Genomic DNA, 22,491 nt, shown 5'->3' with positions numbered 1-22,491 from the left:
ATATAAAATTTAGATAATCAAATGATGTGTCATTATATGATTGGATGTTATTTTAATATATTTTTGAAATTAAAACAAAAATATAAACTTATAGTAGCAGTTACATGAACGTTATTTTACTGAATTACTTATGCGGCTAAACTATTATCCTGCGCACTACCTTCTCTTCTCATGCAAGTACTCTCTTATGGCAACTTCCTTCCCAAACTGTTGTATCAATGCTTCCACTTCATCTCATCAACCTCTTTTAAACGGTACCCACGCAAACCCACCTCCTAACATTCCAAATATTTTCCTAAATTCCATTAAATCTCCGTCTCTCAAACAGATTTGTAGCCAAGGCAACCTTAAGGCAGCTTTTCAATCTTTAAGTTATCTGTTTACTGATAGTAACTCGCTTGTGATTTCCCCGGATGAAGCTTATGCACAAGTACTGGAGCTATGTGCCAGCAGGAAAGCCCTCTTGCACGGCAGACAAATTCATGGCCGTTTGATCAAATCTTATAATGGTATTTGTGAATCGTTGTTTTTGGGTACTAAACTTGTGTTTATGTATGGGAAATGTGGTTGTATTATTGACGCGGAAAAGGTTTTTGATAAAATGTCTGAAAGAACGATTTTTACCTGGAATGCTTTGTTAGGGGCTTATGTTTCATATGGGGAACCTTTGAGAGCTCTTAAAACGTATAGAGAAATGCGGGTTTTGGGTATTCCTCTTGACGCTTGTACTTTTCCTTGCGTACTTAAAGCTTGTAGTGTGCTTAGAGATCTTAATTGTGGAGCTGAAATTCATGGTTTAATCATTAAATGTGGCTATGATTCTGTTGTTTTTGTTGTCAATTCTCTTGTTGCTATGTATGCAAAGTGCCGTGAGCTTGTTAAAGCGAAGCAATTATTTGACAGGGTGGGTGAAAAAAATGATGTTGTGTTATGGAATTCTATAATTTCAGCATATTCTGCTAGTGGGCACAACATAGAGGCATTAGACGTCTTCAGAAGTATGCCAAAAGCTGGTCTTGTTACCAATTCTTACACTTTTGTTGCTGCTCTTCAAGCATGTGAGGATTCTTTATTCAAAAAACTGGGTATGGAAATTCATACTGCTATTTTGAAATCAAGTCAGAAACTTGAGGTTTATGTGGGAAATGCTTTGATTGCTATGTATGCTAGATGTGGTAAATTGACTAAAGCTGAACGAGTGTTTAATTCATTGGAGGACAAGGATGAAGTGTCATGGAATTCCATGCTCTCTGGTTTTGTTCAAAATGGTATGTATGCTGAAGCTATGCAATTCTTTCATGATTTGCAACGAGCTGGTCACCAACCTGACCAGGTTTCCGTTATAAGTGCTCTTACAGCATCTGGGCGATTGGGTAATTTATTAAATGGAATGGAATTACATGCCTATGCAATAAAACGAGGTGCTGCTGCTGATTTGCAGGTTGGTAATACTCTTCTAGATATGTATGCAAAATGTTTTCGTCCAAGATACATGGACTCTGTTTTTGATCAGATGCATGTAAAGGATTTCATTTCTTGGACAACTATTATCGCTGGCAATGCTCTGAACAATTGTCATGGAAGGGCTTTAGCATTGTTCAGGAAAGTTCAGACAGAAGGGGTTGAGGTGGATACTTTGATGATAGGAAGCGCCTTAACGACTTGTATTGGATTAAAATGCATGTCTAAAGTGAAAGAAATACATGGTTACATTATCAGAAAAGGTTTATCTGATCTTGTGCTACAAAATTCCATTGTTGACGTATATGGAGAGTGTGGAAACATTATTTATGCTAGAAAAATGTTTCAGTCGATTCAGTCTAAAGATATTGTGTCTTGGACAAGCATGATGTCAACTTACGACCATAATGGACTTGCAAATGAAGCTCTGGAAATTTTCTACTTAATGAATGAAAGTGAAACTAATGTTGAACCGGATTCTATAGCAATAGTGTGCATACTCTCTGCTGCTGCTAGTTTGTCTGCCTCAAAGAAAGGAAAACAAATTCATGGTTTTATCATCAGGAAGGGCTTCAGTTTAGAGGGATCTTTAGGAAGCTCTCTTGTGGATATGTATGCCCGTTGTGGAGATCTAGAGAAGGCTTATAAGGTATTTGATAGTCTCCGCAATAAAGGTGTTGTTCTATGGACAAGTATGATCAATGCAAACGGACTGCATGGCCATGGCAAAGCTGCCATTGATCTATTTTATAAGATGGAGAGCGAAAACATCGCTCCCGACCATATAACTTTTCTGGCACTTCTTTATGCTTGCAGCCATTCTGGATTGATCAATGAGGGCAAAACAATTATTGATCTTATGAGATGTGAATATAGATTGGAGCCATGGCCGGAACACTATGCTTGCATTGTTGATCTACTTGGTCGTGCAAACCGTCTGGAAGAGGCATACCTATTTGTTAAAAGTATGCAAACGGAGCCTCATGCTGAAATTTGGAGTGCTCTTCTGAGAGCCTGTCAGATTCACTCTAATAAAGAACTAGGAGAAATTGCAGCACGAAAGCTATTAGAATTGGATCCAGGGAATCCTGGAAATTATGTGCTTGTCTCCAATGTCTTTGCCGCTAGTGGTAGATGGAAAGATGTTGAAGAAGTGAGAATGAGAATGAAGGAAAGTGGGTTGAAGAAAACGCCCGGATGTAGTTGGATGGAGATTGGAAATAGGCTTCATACGTTCATTGCAAGAGACAAGTCTCATCCGGAATCTAATGAGATATACCAAAAGTTGACTCAAATTACCAAGATATTGGAGAATGAAGCAGGCTATGTGGCTCAAACTAAATTTGTCTTCCATAACGTGGAGGAAGAGGAGAAGGTTCAGATGCTATATGGTCATAGTGAAAGGCTGGCCATCGCATATGGTCTACTTAAGTCTACAAAGGGAGCCACCATTCGCATTACGAAGAACCTTCGTGTTTGTGGTGATTGCCATGTTTTTTGCAAGCTTGTTTCAAGGTTCTTTGAACGAGAACTTGTTGTGAGGGACGCCAACAGATTTCATCATTTTAAGGATGGGATTTGCTCTTGTGGAGATTTCTGGTAACATTTACTATTATGTTGAATGATTAAATTATGAAAGACTTCATAGCTTCATTCTTGCTGATGACTATCGTTGGAGTCACTTGTAAATGGAGGAGCCACCAGACTATATGAGGAAAGTTTTCGATGGATAAGACTCTAACCACTGAGGAACTTTTTTTTCTCAAAGCACAGGGCTTGCGTATTGGAGGTTCTTTATACCTCATACTTGGAGATGTGAAGAAAACAAGCCACAGAAAAGTGAAAATGTACTAATTAATACTCAATTCATCCATAGAAATCACAATTGTTTTATATAATAATTGAACTGTATTTCTGAAAACATGTCAATTGGTAGACACTGTGAATATTTCTTGTATCCCATTCTTCCCAGTAATAAGAATCCAAATTCCTTGGATGTAAACTCTCTTTCAAGCACATAAGTATCAAGTTTATTTATTAATCCTTTAATTTATTCTCTCTTTGGTAGATGCAAGAGCTTTAAGTTAGAAGAACGATGAAGATGATTGGGATCTTGACCAAGGATCTGATTCTGATTCTGGGGTTGTGCGGTTTTGGTTCCTCAGTCTTCACTCTCTCTCACACGCCAAGTCAAAGTTGAAAATCCCCAGACATGTGCAACCGAAACCAATATTCTGAGAAATCTTTAATTAGAAGAGGGTCTAGTGACAAGCGCTGAGCAGCTAATTTTTCTTCTGCAGATTATTTCAGTTTATGTACTTGTAGATAAAGCCAGGACCACTCTAGAGCCTACAAAATTTTCAGCCTACTACTTCTGGTGCTGCGGCTGTCCTGCAATATTGCAAAGGGAGGGAGAGAAAGAAGAGAGACAGAGGGGTCGATATAAATAGGCTTCAATATCTGAACATATATTCATTAGCCCCATGCTCTAAATTTTCAGCTACTCATCGATCCTGGCATTGCTTTTGTTTAATCAGAAATTCGCAGGCGCGCTCTATGATATAGCCCTAACCAGTTGTCACCTAGCCTTTCAGACCACCTAAATGAAACTGGGTTCGTGATCTGGCTCCAAATCCACCCATTCTCTCTCTTAAATAAAAGATGGGATATGCTGCCCGCAAGGGTAGTTTGATTAAAAGGAGAGAGGAGTCTAAGAACATGATGAGAGAGTATGGTTTAAGTTTTGGTGGATTATATTTTAAAATTAAATTCTTAATTTTTTTAATGCAGTAGTTATTTGATTGATTATTGAATCTATGATTTTATTTATGTGGTTTTAAAAAAGGATCCAATCAAATTGGGTTTTAAAAAAAATTTGGGATATGCTTTGGTTGTAATATGAATGTAGATCGATAAAAAATAAGCATTTATGAATAATTTGAATGATAAAAAAGAAAATTTTATATATAAGAAAATATATAAAATATATTAAAGATCAAATTTTTGATTTATTTGGTTCAATGATTATGAATTTGAGGTTTGTTCTATTCGATGTGATTGGTTTAGTTTTAATGTAATGGTTTTCTGATGGGCTTTCAAGATTTATTTTATTTAGTGTAATTAATTCAATTATAATGTAACGATGATAAATTCCTCTTTAAAAAAAGGCCAAAAGACTTGTTGTATAGTGAAATCCAAAAGTTTCATCTTTCAATTTTTAAAAATTTAAACACTTACTTATGAACCAATTTTCTCATTTAAAAATAAAGCAAAATCATTATTTAACCAAAAAAATTAAAAAACTAAAATTTTATTATATTTTTTTTGTTAATTTAAAATTTTAACAATTTACTTTATACCCAAAGTTTGAAAATGATAATTTTCTTTTATAGTTTTTTATTATTCTCTCTGATGACTCATCCTTCTCAATTGTTTGCTAGTCTTCCCTCATTTTTCTCTCTCAACTCTCCTCCTTTCCTCCTTCGTTTGAGATAGAGATGACAATTTCTATTTATAACAAAAGAGGAAAGAAGGAGAGTCGAGGGAGAAGAAAGAGAAAAGATTGGTCAATAATTGAAAAAAAATAAATTGTTGGAGAGAAAGAGAAAATATTTTAAAAGAAAAATTATTATTTTTTAAATTTTAGGTAGGATAAATTGTTAAATTTTAAAATTAAGAGAAAAATATGATAAAATTTTAGTTTTTTAATTTTAATTTTAACTAAAAATTTTAATAAAATTTTATCTATGACAGGCTTTTTAATTTTTTAAAATTAAAGAGCAGAGGTTTGAGATTTTAGTATGCTTTGGCAAAAATATGTATGTGCTTTGGACAATATATATATATATATATATATATATATATATATATATATATATATATATAAATAAAAAGATTTGAAAGAGTGAAAACAGCATCCTGTTAGGTGCTTAAACAAAGTAAAAAAATATGAATGGACAGCAGCATGCCGAGGTCAATGGACGGAAAAAAAGTTGATGCAGAAATAACCAACCGGTGCAATTTTAACACGTAGCAAAATCTCTATCTTTATCATTTTTAAGTTTTGTCTGCTCTCTCAGGCTGACTCCGTCCTTCTCTCTCTCTCTATCACGAGCGAGCTTTTGGTGTAATGTAACAGCAGCAGCCTCGTTTTTTAAATCTCTTTTTAACCTAATTGCTTTTTACTTTCTCAAAATCTTAACATCATGATTGTGGCTGTGACTTTGAAAGATACCGATGGAGATACTTTGCTTGCAGGGTTAGTCTTCCTCGAGGGAAGGGAAGCGAAGGGACGGGACGGGACGGGAAGGGAAGAAGCATTAAATTCGCCAACCAAATGAATTGATCAACTGGGCTAATTATGAATGTTAGTTAAACAAGGCCCTAAGTTACCCATTTGAAAATTTAAAAGCTGGTTTCTAGTCTCTAGTCCACTATTATCCTGTATCAGTAAAGTCTAAACTTTCTACAGTAGTTGAGCAGCACGGAGCTCAGTCCTCAGAGCCGCCCCCACTCAGCTCTTTCATGCCGTCCTATATTTGCACCACCTGTGACCCTAATACCACACCTATTCTCTCTTTCTTAGCTGTCCACATGATGATGATAAGTTCTTTTTTTAATTCAATGTCTTTGTCATCCTCCTTTAATTCAATGTCTCTCTCAAACCCCTTATAAATATTGCTATAAACTCACTTCAAATCCCATGTTCATCAGCGGTTTAAGGGTTTTTTATCTTTCTTTGACCGTTATGGTCATATGCTTGCTTTTCTCATTTTCATCCGAAGTTTTAGCATCCTTTCTTGTTTTTCTCATGTTGTTCCTTCTGAGCTGGTTTTTGATGCTCTTTTCTCATCAATCTCCATATCACGTTCTAGGGTCTCTCCCTGTTGTGTTATCTCTGCCCTTCTCTTTCAAGCATGATCACTTCTTAAACTCCATGTGGTTGCACTATTTTTGTTCATTTTACTTTTGTTAATCGTCTTTTATTCTTTTGCAGAATAGTTTTATTAGAAAACCTTCATCTTCGGTAACATAGTCCGCGTTTAAGGTTCTTTCTGTTGTTTCTTCTTTCTAAGATTTACGGTACTATTTTAATTCACAACCTTATATTTTTGAATGCATGCATGTGCATCCATCTCTTGATTTGGTAAAACTTTTGGACAAATAAATTATCCGAGTCAAGATGAGATAAAACTCTTCAAGCACTATGTCCTTAATGACCAGAATAATTTGTACATGGAGTTGACTAGTTCCTGACTCTCTCAAGTTGTGATTTTTAACAAGAAGTCTGCAAGGGAAAAAGTGAAGCTGCCAGCATGATCTATCTTTGGCTAGCAAAGAACTAACCATAGCTAGGTCATGCTCTGACAGCCTCACTCTTTCCTGTTTTGGGGACCCATTTTAGTTTCAATTATCCTTCACATCTGAACCCAGAAAAGGAAAAGGTAGATGCACATATCAGGACTACTGTAAGTATATTCCTTTGCTTGTTCTCTGGATGTCCCGCATGCCTTCTAGCTTTTTCCTTTTTCTTATTGCTTTTATATTCCTTTTTGTTGTTTCTGCTCCCTTTTTATATCTGATGCTGATTGGTCTACTTTTGCATAATGTGTAGCTGTGGAAGTGTAGGTTATCATTAATGATGTATTTTCTATTCTTCTTTTGTTGGATCTTTCGAGCTGATGTGATATGCAGGGAGAACTGTAATGGTGTCCGGGAGGTTTCTCTGGAAGGATTTCAAAGTACTTACTTTATAAGATATCAATGTTTATTTACTAATTGACTTTCGGGGAAAGTATCGTTTTCTCATGAGCAACGACGAAGGCGTCTGTAATAGTTAAGGCCTTAATTCCTTCTACCATTGATTACTTCTCAAGATCCAGCTCTCGATTAGTCGGACAATGAAAGGAAAGAAACTCTCTGAGATATTCTTTCTTGTCTACTATTAATTCAGTTTAGAAATATAATGAGATTGAATTAGTAAACGTTGAACCAAAAAATAATGGCCAAATCTGCTAATCAATGTTATATTGTGAGACTAATCTTACTTCAAAAGTGACTGATTAAATTCTTTATTCGCACAAACTAATTACGGAGAAGTTATACAAACTGACAGTTACAGCGTAATGTAGCTGAATCTATTCATTTTGTTCCTATAAAATTGAAGTAGATGAAGGTTAATAAACAAGAGTTGTCTTTTAAACTCTGGTTATTGTTTCTGGGCCATAAACTGGTTTCAAATTTGACCTGTCGGCCACTAGCTCTAATCCATTCACTGTTATGAATGAGATCCAATTCATAAGGGGCCAGATTAAGGACCGTGGAAAATCGTACTTGAGAATTGCGATCATATTAGTCTGCCGACATTTAGGTATGGATGCATGGTAACGTTTTCGCATGAGATTCATATATCAGAATAGGTACACGCTAGTTCTGGTTGGTACTTATTGAACTCAATAGGAATTGCTGCTGAGAAATATAGTAGTGATTCTTCCTAGCTAACCAGGATCTTTGCCTTCGGTTGTTGGAAAGAGTTATGATAGTCATATGGATCTTAACCACGGACAGGTATCCAAGTTTTTAATGCATAATTAATCGAAGTACTCTCTGATTACAACTCATGAGATTAGTACTAGCAACAAGTAAATTGATGAGATTAGTAAGAGGAAGAAGTGAATTGGGATCTGTTATGGGATTTTCATGATGGAGATCTTATTGAAATTAACAATATTACAATTTTGGAAGCTCCTCTAATGATAAGAATTTGGAGTTGTGCTAATTCGGGAAACTTTTCCGCTAAAGATGTTGGTACAGAGGAAGAAAACTCCAAAGCAGCCAGATGTACTGGAACCCTCTTCGAGAGCTGTCCCTTGGTCTCAAATAAGTGGGGACTGTGCCTAGTGGAGAGCAAAAGGGAGAGAGTGTCTTCTTTATTGAGCAGACATCGTATCAACCGATATAAAGGATGCGAAGAACGTTCTTCAATCATAACAATAGAGTTGGAGCAAATGAAAGGCTGCTATGGGTTGTCTCTTGAATTACAAGAGCCACGGGAAGATTCGTTCCACAATCCTCTAATAGGGTGGAAAACTCTCCTAGGGGTGGTTCTGAAATGTGGAGTCACCCTCTCGTTGCACCAGTTTGTGAAAACGATGCTTGATTATTTTGTTGTTGTGGCCTACCTCAAGGAGTTGTTCTCTGACATTAGTCTTTGAACAGTCGGTCTTATCCCAACTACTTTCTTAGTTGAACAACTAATGAAGGAGTCTTGTAATAAGAGCTATTTTTTATGTTACTTTCATTTCTTTGTTTGTTTTGATGTTGTCAACTCTTTTTTTGGCACGGTTGTCATTGCAAGTTCTTGTTCCCAACTCCAACATGAGGATGGGACAGAGGCCTTGATCTAAACCTAGTGGCACTTTTCTCTGCAAGCCAACGGGTAAGGTATAAGTATTCCCTTGCTCATGATGAGAGTAAGGGAAAGGAAATGGAGGCCGTTAGGGAGAAACAAAATTGAACAAGCCTCTCTTGCGTGGTCTAGACCAAAGGATAAATTTTATTCCTTTTTGCTCATCCTTAGGGAGATGATTTAACGAGTACAACAATTTTATGAGACTTTATACGAATATTTTGGATATTGGTTGCGATTCATCTTGATTAACCCAAAGCCTCTATAACTTGATCTATTACCATTGTAACTGTTGTGTATGATTTATAGGTTCTCAATTATATAAATAGTATATGAATTCGTATTAAATTTATAATCCAACAACTATTTATATACAAACTAGATTAACTTGTAACAAGATATCGTGATTACTTAAATGTTAGTGATTTGACTTTTATCTATTTGACAATATGATTATTTTGCAATTTAATTATTTTATTATATGAAATCTTTTCAAGATTGAGACATATAATTACTATTTACCTTAGAGAATTTTTTATATATATAGACTAACGTATGTATCAACAAGTGTACAATATAGAACTGAATAATGCCTCAATCCTATTAAGGTTACAAATTTAAGTAATTGTTGATGTTTATTAATAAATTTATCTGAGATATGAACTCTCATATTGAGAGTGATGAATCATCTGTTGATCAATTATACTCTTCATACATGTCTCAATACAACCAATTATTACCCTTTTTTGTGATAATTTTTTAAGGATTATATTGGGTTAGTGTCAAATCATTTTAATCTTTATATAAAACATATGGTCTGATAATCTCAAATCGAAGATCACATATATTATCGTTTGTTAGATGATATATTTAATATATATTAGAGTAATTATCTATGTGAAATCCTTTTGATAAAACAACCTAATGAACACATCTATATAACATGCAACTATACATTGTACCAAGTTATTGACAAATAACTCATAAGATTTGTTGCCATATTTTGATATGGTTATTCAACACTATGATTATCTTACTTCAAAATAATATCATGATCATAGATGTTTCTAAAATGACCACCATACGTGAACATAATATTCTCATGATCAACTAACATGCACTAATCTTATCGTTTTGGATTCACCATCCTAAGGGTATCTATCTTGGCATACATATGCATTTACATATTAAAAAATGCAATGAGAAGTTGTAATATATGACTTAATTATGAATTTGTATTGTCAAGAAGATTGATTCTAGAGGACCAACTTCAACAATTTCTTATTTACACTTTAACCAATCATTTATGTTAACAACATTGAATGACCATACATGCCCACCATGACTCCAATGGCTTGGTACTACTATATTGAATTGACCAATCTTGAAGTTTTGATAAGTTAAAAAGTAAACGTTTACGATGTAATATGCCTCTTAAGGCATTACATTTGAAATGTCTGATACTCACTTTTATTGTAGAATTTATTATTTTTTTACTGACTTATATAACCTGACCTAATTATTAGTATTATGGTTTTTTTAAGTAGTGATTTCATCTTATTTATAAATTAAGAAAGTATTCATATTCTCTTTTAGGAATATAAGGATATTTTCTTATAAAGTGTTTATTAACGCTAAATTCGATGCAATCAATATCTCTAAAAAATGCTCAAAACACTTGAGATATCAATATGTGTGTATAACATAGTATACTAATAGTGGATGTTAATGAAAGTTAAATCATCTTGTCTTTTGTTTTTTATGTTCAAAACCCAATCCTCTAGAGACATAGATCATATGACGTGAAAAATCTTTTCAAATTCTTTCATGTTGAATTTCTTTAACATTTTGCCCTTATACACATACCCTGACTTGAATTTAGTAGTCTATATAATTTGTAACAATTATTCATATCAAGAGAACATAGATTACCTATTCTAAGTCATTTATGAAAAATTGTTTCGATACCCAAGCCATGTACTAGTTGCAAGTATGATATCTTATTCTTGATAGGAAATTATATCTTAAATATAATTGCATTTCTACTCAGTGTTGCACACACAAAATTATTATTCGCTTTTAAAGCCAAAATATTCTATGGTTCTGAATGAATATTTAAGTGTCATTGTATGTTTAAGTTGTAATATCACATAAAAATATCTTATGGTGACGGTAAGGGTAAAATACCTTTTTATTCTTATACAGTGAAAGGTGGGAAAGTGTTTAAATGACACTTAGATGATGGAAAAACAAATAGGCGAAGTTTGGGTGGGAAATAGTGGCAGTCTCTATGTTAATTAGATTTAGGAATATTCTACTATACCTTCTTATAAAAATTAAATTAAATGGTAATGATAAAATGGGTAATTAATCAATTTATGGATGGAAGCAAAAGTGTTAGGAACTTTAATATCTTCTTTAGAATATAATTTATGCTACCCACTTTTTGATACTTCGATATTGTGATGACCTTGCATGCATCCATTGGTTGGTTCCTATATGTATGCCTCAAACCTACCAAAAGGAACAATACAAATTGAAAGACACATTATGTCAAGATCACAGTAAACTTTATCAGAATATATAATCATAATATAAAATTTTTGGACTCTTAAACGTTAACTTAATCCATTGTATATATTTGTATTGTCTTTATAATAAAGAGATCATATATGCATACATTTATCCAACTTTTAATAAGTAACTGACACCAATAAGATGCTAAAGCACAGGGCTTCTGACAAACGTGGCTCACTATGTTCATTTGAATAATATCTTTCACAGAACAAATGAAAGATTTGTACTTATGATAGGAATGAAAAATGTAAGAGAACTCTCATTTCTACTTTCTCTACTTAGAAAAACAATAATGCAAATATTGTTTCCAGAATTCTCTTTTCTAGGTTTGATTTTTGAACAAAAAAGGAAATCTAAAGAAAAAAGAGAGAGAGTGAGAGAGATTGAGATTGAAAGAACCTAAAGCGTTTTTCTTTTTCTTTTTCTTTCGTTTCAATTAATTATTTGATAAATAAGAGACCCACATAAAGTTTGATAAAGGGGTGATCAATGTAAAATTTGGAACTTCTCACTTGTTTTTTCTCTGCATGGTGTGGCGTGGGCATGATGATATTCAATTTGTATTCGGCTTTGGACCACTGCCATCTGTTTGTGTTTGTTTAATTCATAATCTTAATTAATTATTATTTTCTTTTTAAACTTTCCTCACTTCCTCTAAAACCATATAATTAATCATCAATAAACAACAAACTAATACACAATTAATCTCTATTTATATATCTCTTCTGGCTTCTCTATGGCATCCCTAGAAAACCATTAACACAAATCTCTCTCTCTCTTTCTCTCTATCACTTTCTGTCTGTTTCTCTTTGGAGACATCATCGATCGTGCACCACTAGCAGTTGAAGCTGCCAGCATGATCTAAACTTCCTTCTCAGTCAAGGATAGATCGGATCATGTGGTAGCTTCACCTGTTGCTGGGAACACGAAAAAACCCTAATTCTACCATCTTTTTATTCATCAATCTTTTTATTTTTTATTTTTTCTCTCATTGCATAAACCAAATGCAGTAAGTTGTTTTTCTTAATTTTCCTTATTGTTACTCATCTGGGTAGTAAACATTTACTTCTTCCTTCATGATGAAATCTCTCTGGATGCTTTTTTTTTTTTTTTTTAAATATATAGATATTGAATTTAATATTTTTTTGGGTGAAATTCTTTACTAAACATTGCATTACCAACTCTCCTCAAGTTGGTTCTCTTATATTAAGTCTTAAACTAGAGTCTTGAGCCTTGCAAAGTTGCAATGCAGGAGGCAGAAATTATAGAATAGTGTTGTTATATGTACAAACAATATACATAATTTTGTGTATGATAATTTTAAATTAGAGATAAAATAATATTCAATCATATAAGAACATCTAATTGTTTGTATATAAAATTATATATATTATTTGTGTACATAATTTTATTGAACGTTGAATAATGCTGGGAAATCTTAATCTTGACAGTGGGAAGATATTACTGTTAGGGTTTTTAGTGACAGAATTTCCCCAGTCTAAACCGGGTTGGTGCTTTTAAGATCGCATCTTATCCCCTGATGCACAGAGCCTTTACACATAAATTAATTAAGCATTGTATAGTTTACTACAATTGATTGGCTAATTAACTATATAAATCTGTAGTTTATTTGTATTTTAATTCGACATGTATATTGGTTTTGATGATGCATATTAATTTAATCATGGCATGTATCATATACGAATATAAAACTAGAAAAGGAAATCAGAAAAAGCACTTGGATCTTTGAACCCTAGCTTTTAGCGTGTGTGTGTGTATGTGTATGTGTATGTGCATGTATGTATGTATGTATGTAACTGTGTGTGTGTGTGTGTATATATATATATATATATATATATATATATATATATATATATATATTTTGTTCATATTGATTAATTATAATTAAGTCTCAGGATAATTTTGTTTATGCATAATACTTAGTTAATATAAAAGCACCAAACTGTTGAAAAAATAAATAAATAAAATGAGAAATGATTGGTGGAATATTAGATAAATATGATATTTTTTTTTTAAATTTTGATCGAGGGTGATAATAATGGAGAGCTATGAGATTCTAAAGATTTGATTTGAGTTGACAAGAACATGTCTGGGATGTTTGGTTATTTATTTTTCAGGATTCTAGGATTTATTCAGGATGTTTTGTGATAGAGACATACATGAGCTGAGCTGAGAGCATTCACAAAATATTTGGCACTTTTTGTTTTTAAAACGGTAAATCTTATTTATATCATATAACCATTTTTAGAATTAATCGAATAAAAAAAATTTTTGAGTTCAGTGATTTATCATATAATCATTATATCAGATAAATCAAAATTTTGATTTTAATATATTTTTAAAAGAGGTTTAAATTCATTTTTTTTTATATATAATCTCTATTTTATTACTCAAATTATCTTTTAAAAGTGAATATTTGGCACTTTTTAGTAATTAAAACTCATTTTTCAGACAAATGAATTTTATAATTTGCATCAAAATTCAATTATTTGAGAGATTTAGAGGAGTGAATCAGAATTGCTATGTTATTGTGGGTAATATAAACATATCTGAAAAAATTGTCCTAGTACATACTTATCCAACTTTTTTGAAGAAATTTTATATTAAAAGCAATATTTTTAAAACAGGATTGATAATCAAATAAATTATTTTATTGGTTTGTAGTTTGATTGATTTAATTTGCTAATTAACTTGGCAATTTATTATCAAATTATTATGTATTTTTTTAATAGTATCAAATATTGATTATATTTTTGAAACATAAAATATATAAAATATAATTTCAAAACAGTTGACATTTTATTATATAGATAAAAAATAAACTAATTACAAATATTATCATTAATTTAATTATGATACTATAAATTGTAACTCTTATATGTTTTAATAAGACAAAAATTGTATACTATTACGTAAACACGGTTTTATTGATTTTAAATAGTTTTTCTGATTTAACAGATTTATTGAGTTTGATCGAATTTTTAAAAAGTTAATATTGAATGTAGACTAAATTGGATTATGAAATTGAATCGGATTGTAAATTAGTTTACGATTTAACTAGTTAAACTGACTGATTTAGTTCGGTTTTAAAAACACTGATTAAGAGTAATATTACATGGGTAAACAAATTAGGCCAAAGGACTATTTCCCACCCAAGGTATGTTGTATCCCTAAGTTTCCCCTCTTTAATTTTAATAATCTCAAATATCCACCTATGAACAGTTAAAATTAACGATAATAAAGGTAAAATCGTTATTTTTTCTATAATATTAAAAATAAACTAAAATATAATCTCTTGTTACCCCTCTAAACTTTAAAAACTAAAAGTTTTTCCCAACCTAAGTTTTAAAAAATGACAGTTTCACCCTAGGGTTTCGTTTTGAAATCTTCGACATCATCTTCGACTCCATTGTTGACGGCCTCTTCCTCTCGAAACATCCTCTCCCTCCGACGGTCTCTCTCCTCCCATTTAGACGTCTGATCGACATTGGAGGAGAGGTGGAAGACCAAGCTATTGTCTTCGTTTGAGAAGACGATCGTCTTCCTAGAAGTCTTCTTCTGGGAGAGGATGTCGGCAATGGAGCTGGAGATGATGCTAGAGATTTCAAAATGAAACTCTAGGGTGAAACTACCATTTTTTAAAACTTAGGTTGTGGGAAACTTTTAGTTTTTAAAGTTTAGGGGGGCAAAAAGAGATAAAATTTCAAAGAGTTAGCGTTCCGTTAATTTTAACAGCGCATGAGTGGGTATTTGGGATTACCAAAGTTAAAAGGGAAAAACTTGAGAATGCAACATACCTTAGGTGGGAAATAGTCCTTTGGCCAACAAATTATATAAACTTTGTTATGGTAGTATCTAATTGAATGATTTTAAAATTAAAAAAAAATAATCGAAATTTAAATTATGGATCCAATGAATAACCCTACAATAATTAAACTAGAGTTTGGTCTTGATATATCTCAAAAGAGACTTAAAGCTATATTTTTTTTATATATAAAATTTTTGCTTTAGCTAATCAAAATTTAAATCTCGGATCTAATGAGTGGTTTTACAATAATTAAATTAGATAAATTAAATATTTGATCTTAATATGTTATTATAAAAAATTTAAATTCATATTTTTTTTATACATAAAATTTTTTTTATAACTATTCAAACTAATCTTGAGTGTTATTTTTATAATTTGTCCATCCTAAACCAAGCCCAAGCTCCTATTCTTCTAATTTCAAAGTACCTATGGCATTTATTACATCTTGAAGTCCCAAGTAATTAACATTTCAGTGGTCTTTCAACTTCTGATTGAGTTGAGACTATCTAATTCATAATTTCTGGTTTGGCTTAGTTAGGGCTGGATTCGAGCCGAGCCAGCTCGAGCTCGAGCTCGGCTCGGCTCGGTTCGAGCCCGAAACGAGCCGGGCTCAGCCCGGTTCGATCGAGCTCGAGCCGAGCCCGAGCTGGCTCGGCTTGACTCGGTATATTTTTTTAAAATTTTTTTTATACAAAACGGTGTCGTTTTAATCCATATATATATAAAACGGTGTCGTTTTGATATAAAAAATGAGCCGAGCCGAGCCGTTACCGAGTCGAGCTGAAAACGAGCCGAACTCGAGCCGAGCCGAATTCGGCTCGAGTCGAGCTCGAGCCGAACTCGAGCCAGCCCTTAAAAAGCCGAGCCGAGCCCGAGCTGGCTGCGAGCCGAGCTCGGCTCGGCTCGAATCCAGCCCTAGGCTTAGTTACTTCACTCATCTGAACCTATTGAAGCTGTTCTAACAACCCGAAAAGTTCCACCCAAAATGAGCTATATATATAATTTAGGTTGTTAATCTGTGAGTACATGATTGGAATATGTTCAATTTTATCATTTTAAAGTGTCATTTTCCTGTAAAATAAGATAGAATTTATGTGGGAAGATGACAGAAAGCTAATGATTCTAGTGCTGGTGTATCATCATCAGAAATTGACACCTTTTCCAGCTGTTGGGAAGCTTAATCCGGGTGGAGATACAGGGAACCACTTTGTATTTTCTCATATTATCGGCCTCTAACTTGCCATATTTATATATTGTGTTAAAAAAATAACACAACTCAATTGACTTGATTCGATTCCTTCTGAGAGTTTGCATGCATATCTTCATCAAGGATGACATGAAAGAGTTTGCTCAATGAACTGGGTTCATGTTTCTTCCCACTTAGCATCACTGGGATTCTCTCCATCTGGCCCATTTTTTAAGAGTAAATGTACCGCCCCCCACCAGGAAAACCGAGACTCTCCCATTGTCCACCGCAATTAAAGATTTGCTGGTGAATGCGAGCAATATAGTGTTAACATTCTAGAGCAATTGCGAAAGAGTACATTATATTTATTAATAGTCTGCTGTACCACCTGCTTCATTGTAATCAATTTAACTACCAACAATTCTGCTTAATGATACAACTCTACTCTAAGGGCCGTTCGGTTTCAAGATTTAAATATTACTTTTGTAATCTATCTTTTATTATCTTATTTGATTTATCAATAATAAAAAAATTATAGTAATATATTATTACTAATACTAACATAACAGGTAATATAAGTGATAATTTAATTATCACTTTCACTTTAGCTATTAAAATATTATCAAATTAATCTTGATTTTATTATAATTATATTATTATTTATTAATTTTTTTGATGGAGCTTCCTGGAGAAGAATTTCATTCTCAAGTGCCTCAGGATGGCTTTCTCTTTTGGCTTATAAAAAAGAAAGATACCCTCCATCTTGTGCCACTTGTGGATGAAATGGTGCCTAAGTATGCCCTTTTGTTTCAGGACATTGCCATTTCTTTCATGCCATTCCAAGCCCGGAGGAAGATGCTTTCTTTTTGTGGTAGACAGTCTTCTTTAGCCATATGAAAACCAATTTTGACTTGTTGAGATAACTGAAGAATGGTTTCTCTGAAACTGGTATCAACTTCACAACCCAGCCAATTGGCCATGAGACGGCTGCTATTGCAGTACAAATTAACCATCGCTTCCAATTTAGTTTCTCTGTATCAGCAAACTTCCTCAGGAACTGAACCATCACGACCTGAAGAACTATAGTTATTCCCACGATTCCGAGGAACAATTGGTTCTTGTGAATGCCTTTAAATACATTCTGTTTCTCCAACTTCCTTGCATTGAACTCATTGAAAACTTGGCAAAGAACAAAGGTGTTGAAAATCAGTGTATCATTTACTTCTGGAGTCACACTGAAGATGGACTCACCCTTAAATTGTAAGGTCAATAAGATTGCTATCTGGTATAAGGATTGAGCTAAAAGATTTCTCCACATAATATTTGTGATAAGAGGTTCAGTACGACCAATAGGGGGGTCCTTCATTAGTTCGTCCGTTGGCCTGCCTGTACCTAGAGCCAGAGCGCCTAATGTGTCCATGATGAGGTTCACCCAAAGCAATTGCACCGCTGTTAGAGGAACTTCACCAGCAGAAACAGCTGCAATGAAATTGATCACTAATGCTGCAACATTGACAGTCAATTGAAATTGGATAAATTTTTGGATGTTGTTATAAACACATCGGCCCCATCTTAGAACAGTGGCCACAGAAGTGAAGTTATCATCTAATATGACGATGTCTGAGCTTTCTTTAGCCACTTCAGTGCCTTGAATGCCCATGGAAAGTCCTACATCAGCTTCTTTTAGTGCAGGGGCATCATTTGTGCCGTCTCCAGTGACTGCAACTACATGACCTTTTTGTTTCAAGCATTGTACCATTAAAAGTTTGTCAAATGGAGATGACCTTGCCATTACTCGTATCTTTTCGACCTTCTCCATTCTCTCTTCATTTGTGTAGTTTCGAAATTCAATGCCTTCTACCACCACTCCAGTTTCCGCTTGGTGATTCAAATCTAGTATTCCACATTCTGTTGCTATAGCTTTTGCTGTGAAGACATTGTCCCCAGTGATCATTTTGATGTCCACTCCTGCTGATTTGCAAATTTCCACGGCTTTCTTGGCCCCTGGCCGACATGGATCCTTGAGACCAATGATTCCCAGGAAGGTTAAGCCATCTTCTTTCAGCTTTTGTTGGGCCTTACCGTCTTCATTGTACTCTAATTCTTCTTTTGAAATTTGCTTGTGAGCAAAAGCTATGCATCTCAGGCTACTTGCTGCCATACCATGGATTATGTTTTCCATTTTGCTCCTCTCATCTTTCTTCATATCTTTAATCATCCCATTACTCTCATAATAATATGAACACATAGTTAGGATCATCTCAGCATCTCCTTTCCAGTGTACATGAATTGTGTTATCAGCTTTATTCCTAATTGAAACCCCGCTTCGTTTCTTTGCAGAGTTGAAGGTATCAAACTGGAGAATGGTGTATCTTTTCTTCACTTTTTCCATGTCCATACCCAATTCCTGAACAGCCCATGAAAGAATTGCTTTCTCGGTTGGACTACCAGAAAATTCAGGCACAGATCCTGAAACAGGCTTGGAAACACTACCGGTTGTGGTCAAACCAACCGCTTGGAAAAATAGTTCACGAATATCTGAAGCAACTACATTGTAAGATTCTTCCTCAATAGGTTCTTGGCCAAGCCAAAATTTTGTAACTTTCATCTCATTTAATGTCAGTGTGCCTGTTTTGTCTGTACAAATAACAGTGGCTGAGCCCATTGTTTCGCAAGCCGAAAGTTTTCTTACCATTGCCTGATCCCTCATCATTCTCTTCATTGAATAAGCAAGTGTGAGAGTTACAGCCAACGGTAAGCCTTCTGGGATTGCCACAACAACAATGGTGACTGCAGCTGCAACAATATGTACAACAGAATTGAAAACATCATCTAAATCTGTTCCACTGCCAGTATACTCTTTAATTCCATTCTCATCTTTTGTATTCCCCGTGAAATAACGAGCTAACATAACTACAAGAACTAGGAAAGCAACTGTGAGGCCTGCCTTCCCAATTGAGGAGGTTAGTTTGTCAAGCCGAGCTTGTAATGGAGTTCTTTCATTTGAATCACTGGAAATTGAGCTCATCATTTCACCCCATTGAGTGTTCATCCCAACAGAAACCACCAGCATTTGAGCACATCCATCTGACGCTTTTGATCCAGAGAACAAAAAGGGATTTTTTTCTGAATCCACTTCGACATGATCACTCTCCCCTGTCATACTCGACTCGTCTACTTGCAAAGAATATCCATTCAAGAACAACCCATCTGCAGGAATCTGATCACCAACCTTCAGGAACACAACATCTCCAACCACAAGCTCAAATATGGAGATTGGTTGACGATGAGCATCTCTAACAACTTCAACTTTGATATTGTTGCTTATTTTAGACAGCTTATCAAATTGAGTTTCTTGTCTGTAGTTGCTGAGAGCTGACACAACAACAACCCGAAACACTGCTACGAATATACTTCCACCTTCAAGCCAACCTTCTTCCACCCCATGCTCCTTAATGCCGAAGCCAAGAGCCAGAGCAGCACATGCAAGCAGGATAAGTATGGTGGTATCTTTAAAAGCATCCATAACAAAATAAATAAACCCTTTTGGAGGCGGCTTATTATAAGTATTACTACCAAAGAGTTGAATCCTCTTACTTATATCTTCATTGTTACCGTTGACTCCATTTTCAGGATTTGTCCCAAGAGCCGTGGCCACACCTTCTATTCCTCCAAGAAGACGGAGAGAATCCAAATCTCTATTCTTCCCCATCTCTGTCAGCTTCTTGCCATCAACATTGGGGTCAATGGAGTTGGGCACAACATCCTTAACTTCATCGTGGGAAATGCTAGGCTGCAAATCAAGAGCAACATAACAATGATTGTGCAACTTTTCAGAATTGTTTTTGCTTTTCTGCATAAGAGAAAGCATCGCCTGGAAAGAATAGAGAGCCCAACAGGCAACACGCCATCGCTTCTGAGCTTTGGAAAGCTTGGTGGTGGTAATTTTAAGCAGTAACGTCCCGCAATCATAATGTGGGATTTTATTGTCAGACATTTTTTTTCAATAGCAGGGGAAGACTATCAGCAAATGACTGGTTTCAGTTTTGTAAAAACTTTTCCATTGTGCTCACCCTCCTTGTCTATATATAACAACTTCAAGGCAGCCAAGCGTTGAAAAGGAACGTGTAAAAGGGTAGGTAACTTGAACATCCAATAAATATCATTAAAGTTAGCAGCTGTCTTGTTTAAAACCGCAAAGGAAGAAGGTTGCCTGTACGTTAAAATCGTAGAGGCCGGCATGAATATGTCAAGAACTTTCCTCATGTATTGATTTTTCCAACAATTCGGGTGGTTGTTCTCATACGATGCCAAGATTATTATAAAATTTTACTATCTGATATCGTTCATTACTTATAAATTTACATAACAGGCGTCATTTCCTTAAATTACAAAAAGATATGTTTAAGAAGTCGTCTCCAGATTGAATGGCTCTTGCTAAGTTACCAGTTCGTCGGTGGCCGAACAAGAGGTCCCATGCATGATGAAGACCATTGTTTGTGACTACCACCGGGCTGAACTGGAGTCACATGAAAAGAAGGGCCAAATTGTTGAAAACAACAATAAGTACTTCAAGTTCGGAATTTTCTTTTGTTCCAGATTGTACAACTTGGACAATTGGCATGGTTATTATTTCGGGCGAACTTCCACTGAAACTTCCTTTGGACAACTTGCTGAATATACCTATGCAGAATTTTAATTTATTAAAACAGAATTATTAAATAATGTATGTATCTATGTAAGATAGATACACCATTTTAATTGTTTTTAGAGGACTTCTTTTACTCTCAAATTCCATCCTCCCGTAGGAAACGCACAGTCTAAGAATTTTATTTTTTTTTAAATCAAATCATAAGTAAAAGTCATTTTTTCTCATTTCACTTTGACCCGGCAAAGTAGTATCTGTTAAAAAAAAAATGATAAGAAAGGTGAAAAGGCAATGAACCAAATTAACATTTCCATCCGTAATATGCACGAAACTGTGACCACTCAATTCTTTTTTCGAAGGATTTTTATCATCTTAAACGCTATTGAAAAATAGTAAAATCAAATTTGGGTCAACCCAAAATTTCGATGTGGTCGTGGGCGGGTTGGGTGGAAAGGGAAAAGGACTTCAGGCAAGGGCTAAATTAGGATTGGAAAGTATACACCAGGCCACATCTTTTATATGTGTGTAATAAATGCTTGGGTAATGTCAGATCAATCCCACGTGGAGGACCCCTAAATTGAAAAAATATAAAATATTTATAAATCCATATATATTTATTTTTAGCACAAAAATATATTCATATTTATATATATTATTATATAATTATATAATTTTAAATTAAAATAAAATAATATATAATTATATGATAATACATATAAATATATATTTAAATTAAATACATATAATATTACTATAAAAATAATATCATCCCCACCACCTATTGCAAAGGATAAGAGCTAAATTTGACAATTTGCAAGGTGATTGGCTCAAGCTTAAAATTAAAAAAAGAAAATTCAAATTTGATTTAAGAAATTACATTTAAACTTTATAATTTATATATTTTTAATTATTTTATATTTAAAATCAGAAAATTGTTATAAAATTAATTAAGCAAGTATAAAAGATAAAAAAAATGAAAGGAAGAAATAGCAAAGAAGAAGAGAGCAAGGCTATAAAACTTTATTTCCGGACGAAGAAAAGAGAAGAGAAATCTATATTCACATGAAGAGAGGAGGGGGGATTTATAGGCAATTTGCCACCCCTCCAGTCAACAAAGGAAGCAAATTTCCAAGCCAATTTTCCAATTTCATTAATACATTCACACTCCTTTGGTTTCTCCTGCGTAAGCCTTGCCATTTTCTTCTTGTTCTAATAAATGAATTCCCACCGCCTTTTTTGACTTGCTTTGGTGGAAAGTCACCTGGCTTTATAACAAAAATAAAATTTTTTTGAATATATCACCAATAATATACCTAAATCAAATTTTAAACTCAAACCCAATTTAATTATAATGTTTAAACTCCAATTAAATTTGACAATAA

At 34.0% G+C, this 22,491-nt stretch overlaps 2 protein-coding genes across 2 annotated transcripts; one reads left to right on the top strand and one right to left on the bottom strand.

The window, feature by feature from the left end:
• Positions 1-130: 130 nt before the first annotated feature.
• LOC123210285 (pentatricopeptide repeat-containing protein At3g63370, chloroplastic) lies at positions 131-4,274 on the top strand. The gene is made up of 2 exons (XM_044628550.1): positions 131-3,308; positions 3,530-4,274. Exon 1 carries the CDS (start codon positions 131-133, stop codon positions 3,062-3,064), a length of 2,934 nt encoding a protein of 977 aa, XP_044484485.1. The 3' UTR covers positions 3,065-3,308; positions 3,530-4,274.
• A 12,798-nt stretch (positions 4,275-17,072) lies between these two features.
• Positions 17,073-21,729, bottom strand: LOC123210346 (calcium-transporting ATPase 12, plasma membrane-type-like). The gene has a single exon (XM_044628641.1). It carries the CDS (start codon positions 20,456-20,458, stop codon positions 17,291-17,293), a length of 3,168 nt encoding a protein of 1,055 aa, XP_044484576.1. The 5' UTR covers positions 20,459-21,729; the 3' UTR covers positions 17,073-17,290.
• Between the last annotated feature and the right edge of the window lie 762 nt (positions 21,730-22,491).

Source organism: Mangifera indica, chromosome 3, assembly GCF_011075055.1.
Source record: "Mangifera indica cultivar Alphonso chromosome 3, CATAS_Mindica_2.1, whole genome shotgun sequence".
Lineage (NCBI taxonomy): Eukaryota > Viridiplantae > Streptophyta > Magnoliopsida > Sapindales > Anacardiaceae > Mangifera > Mangifera indica.
This window is presented reverse-complemented; position numbering and strand designations above follow the sequence as displayed.

Bases quoted from the DNA above. Each gene is read 5' to 3' on its own strand.
- LOC123210285 (XM_044628550.1), top strand. From the start codon at position 131: ATGCGGCTAAACTATTATCCTGCGCACTACCTTCTCTTCTCATGCAAG.
- LOC123210346 (XM_044628641.1), bottom strand. From the start codon at position 20,458: ATGTCTGACAATAAAATCCCACATTATGATTGCGGGACGTTACTGCTT.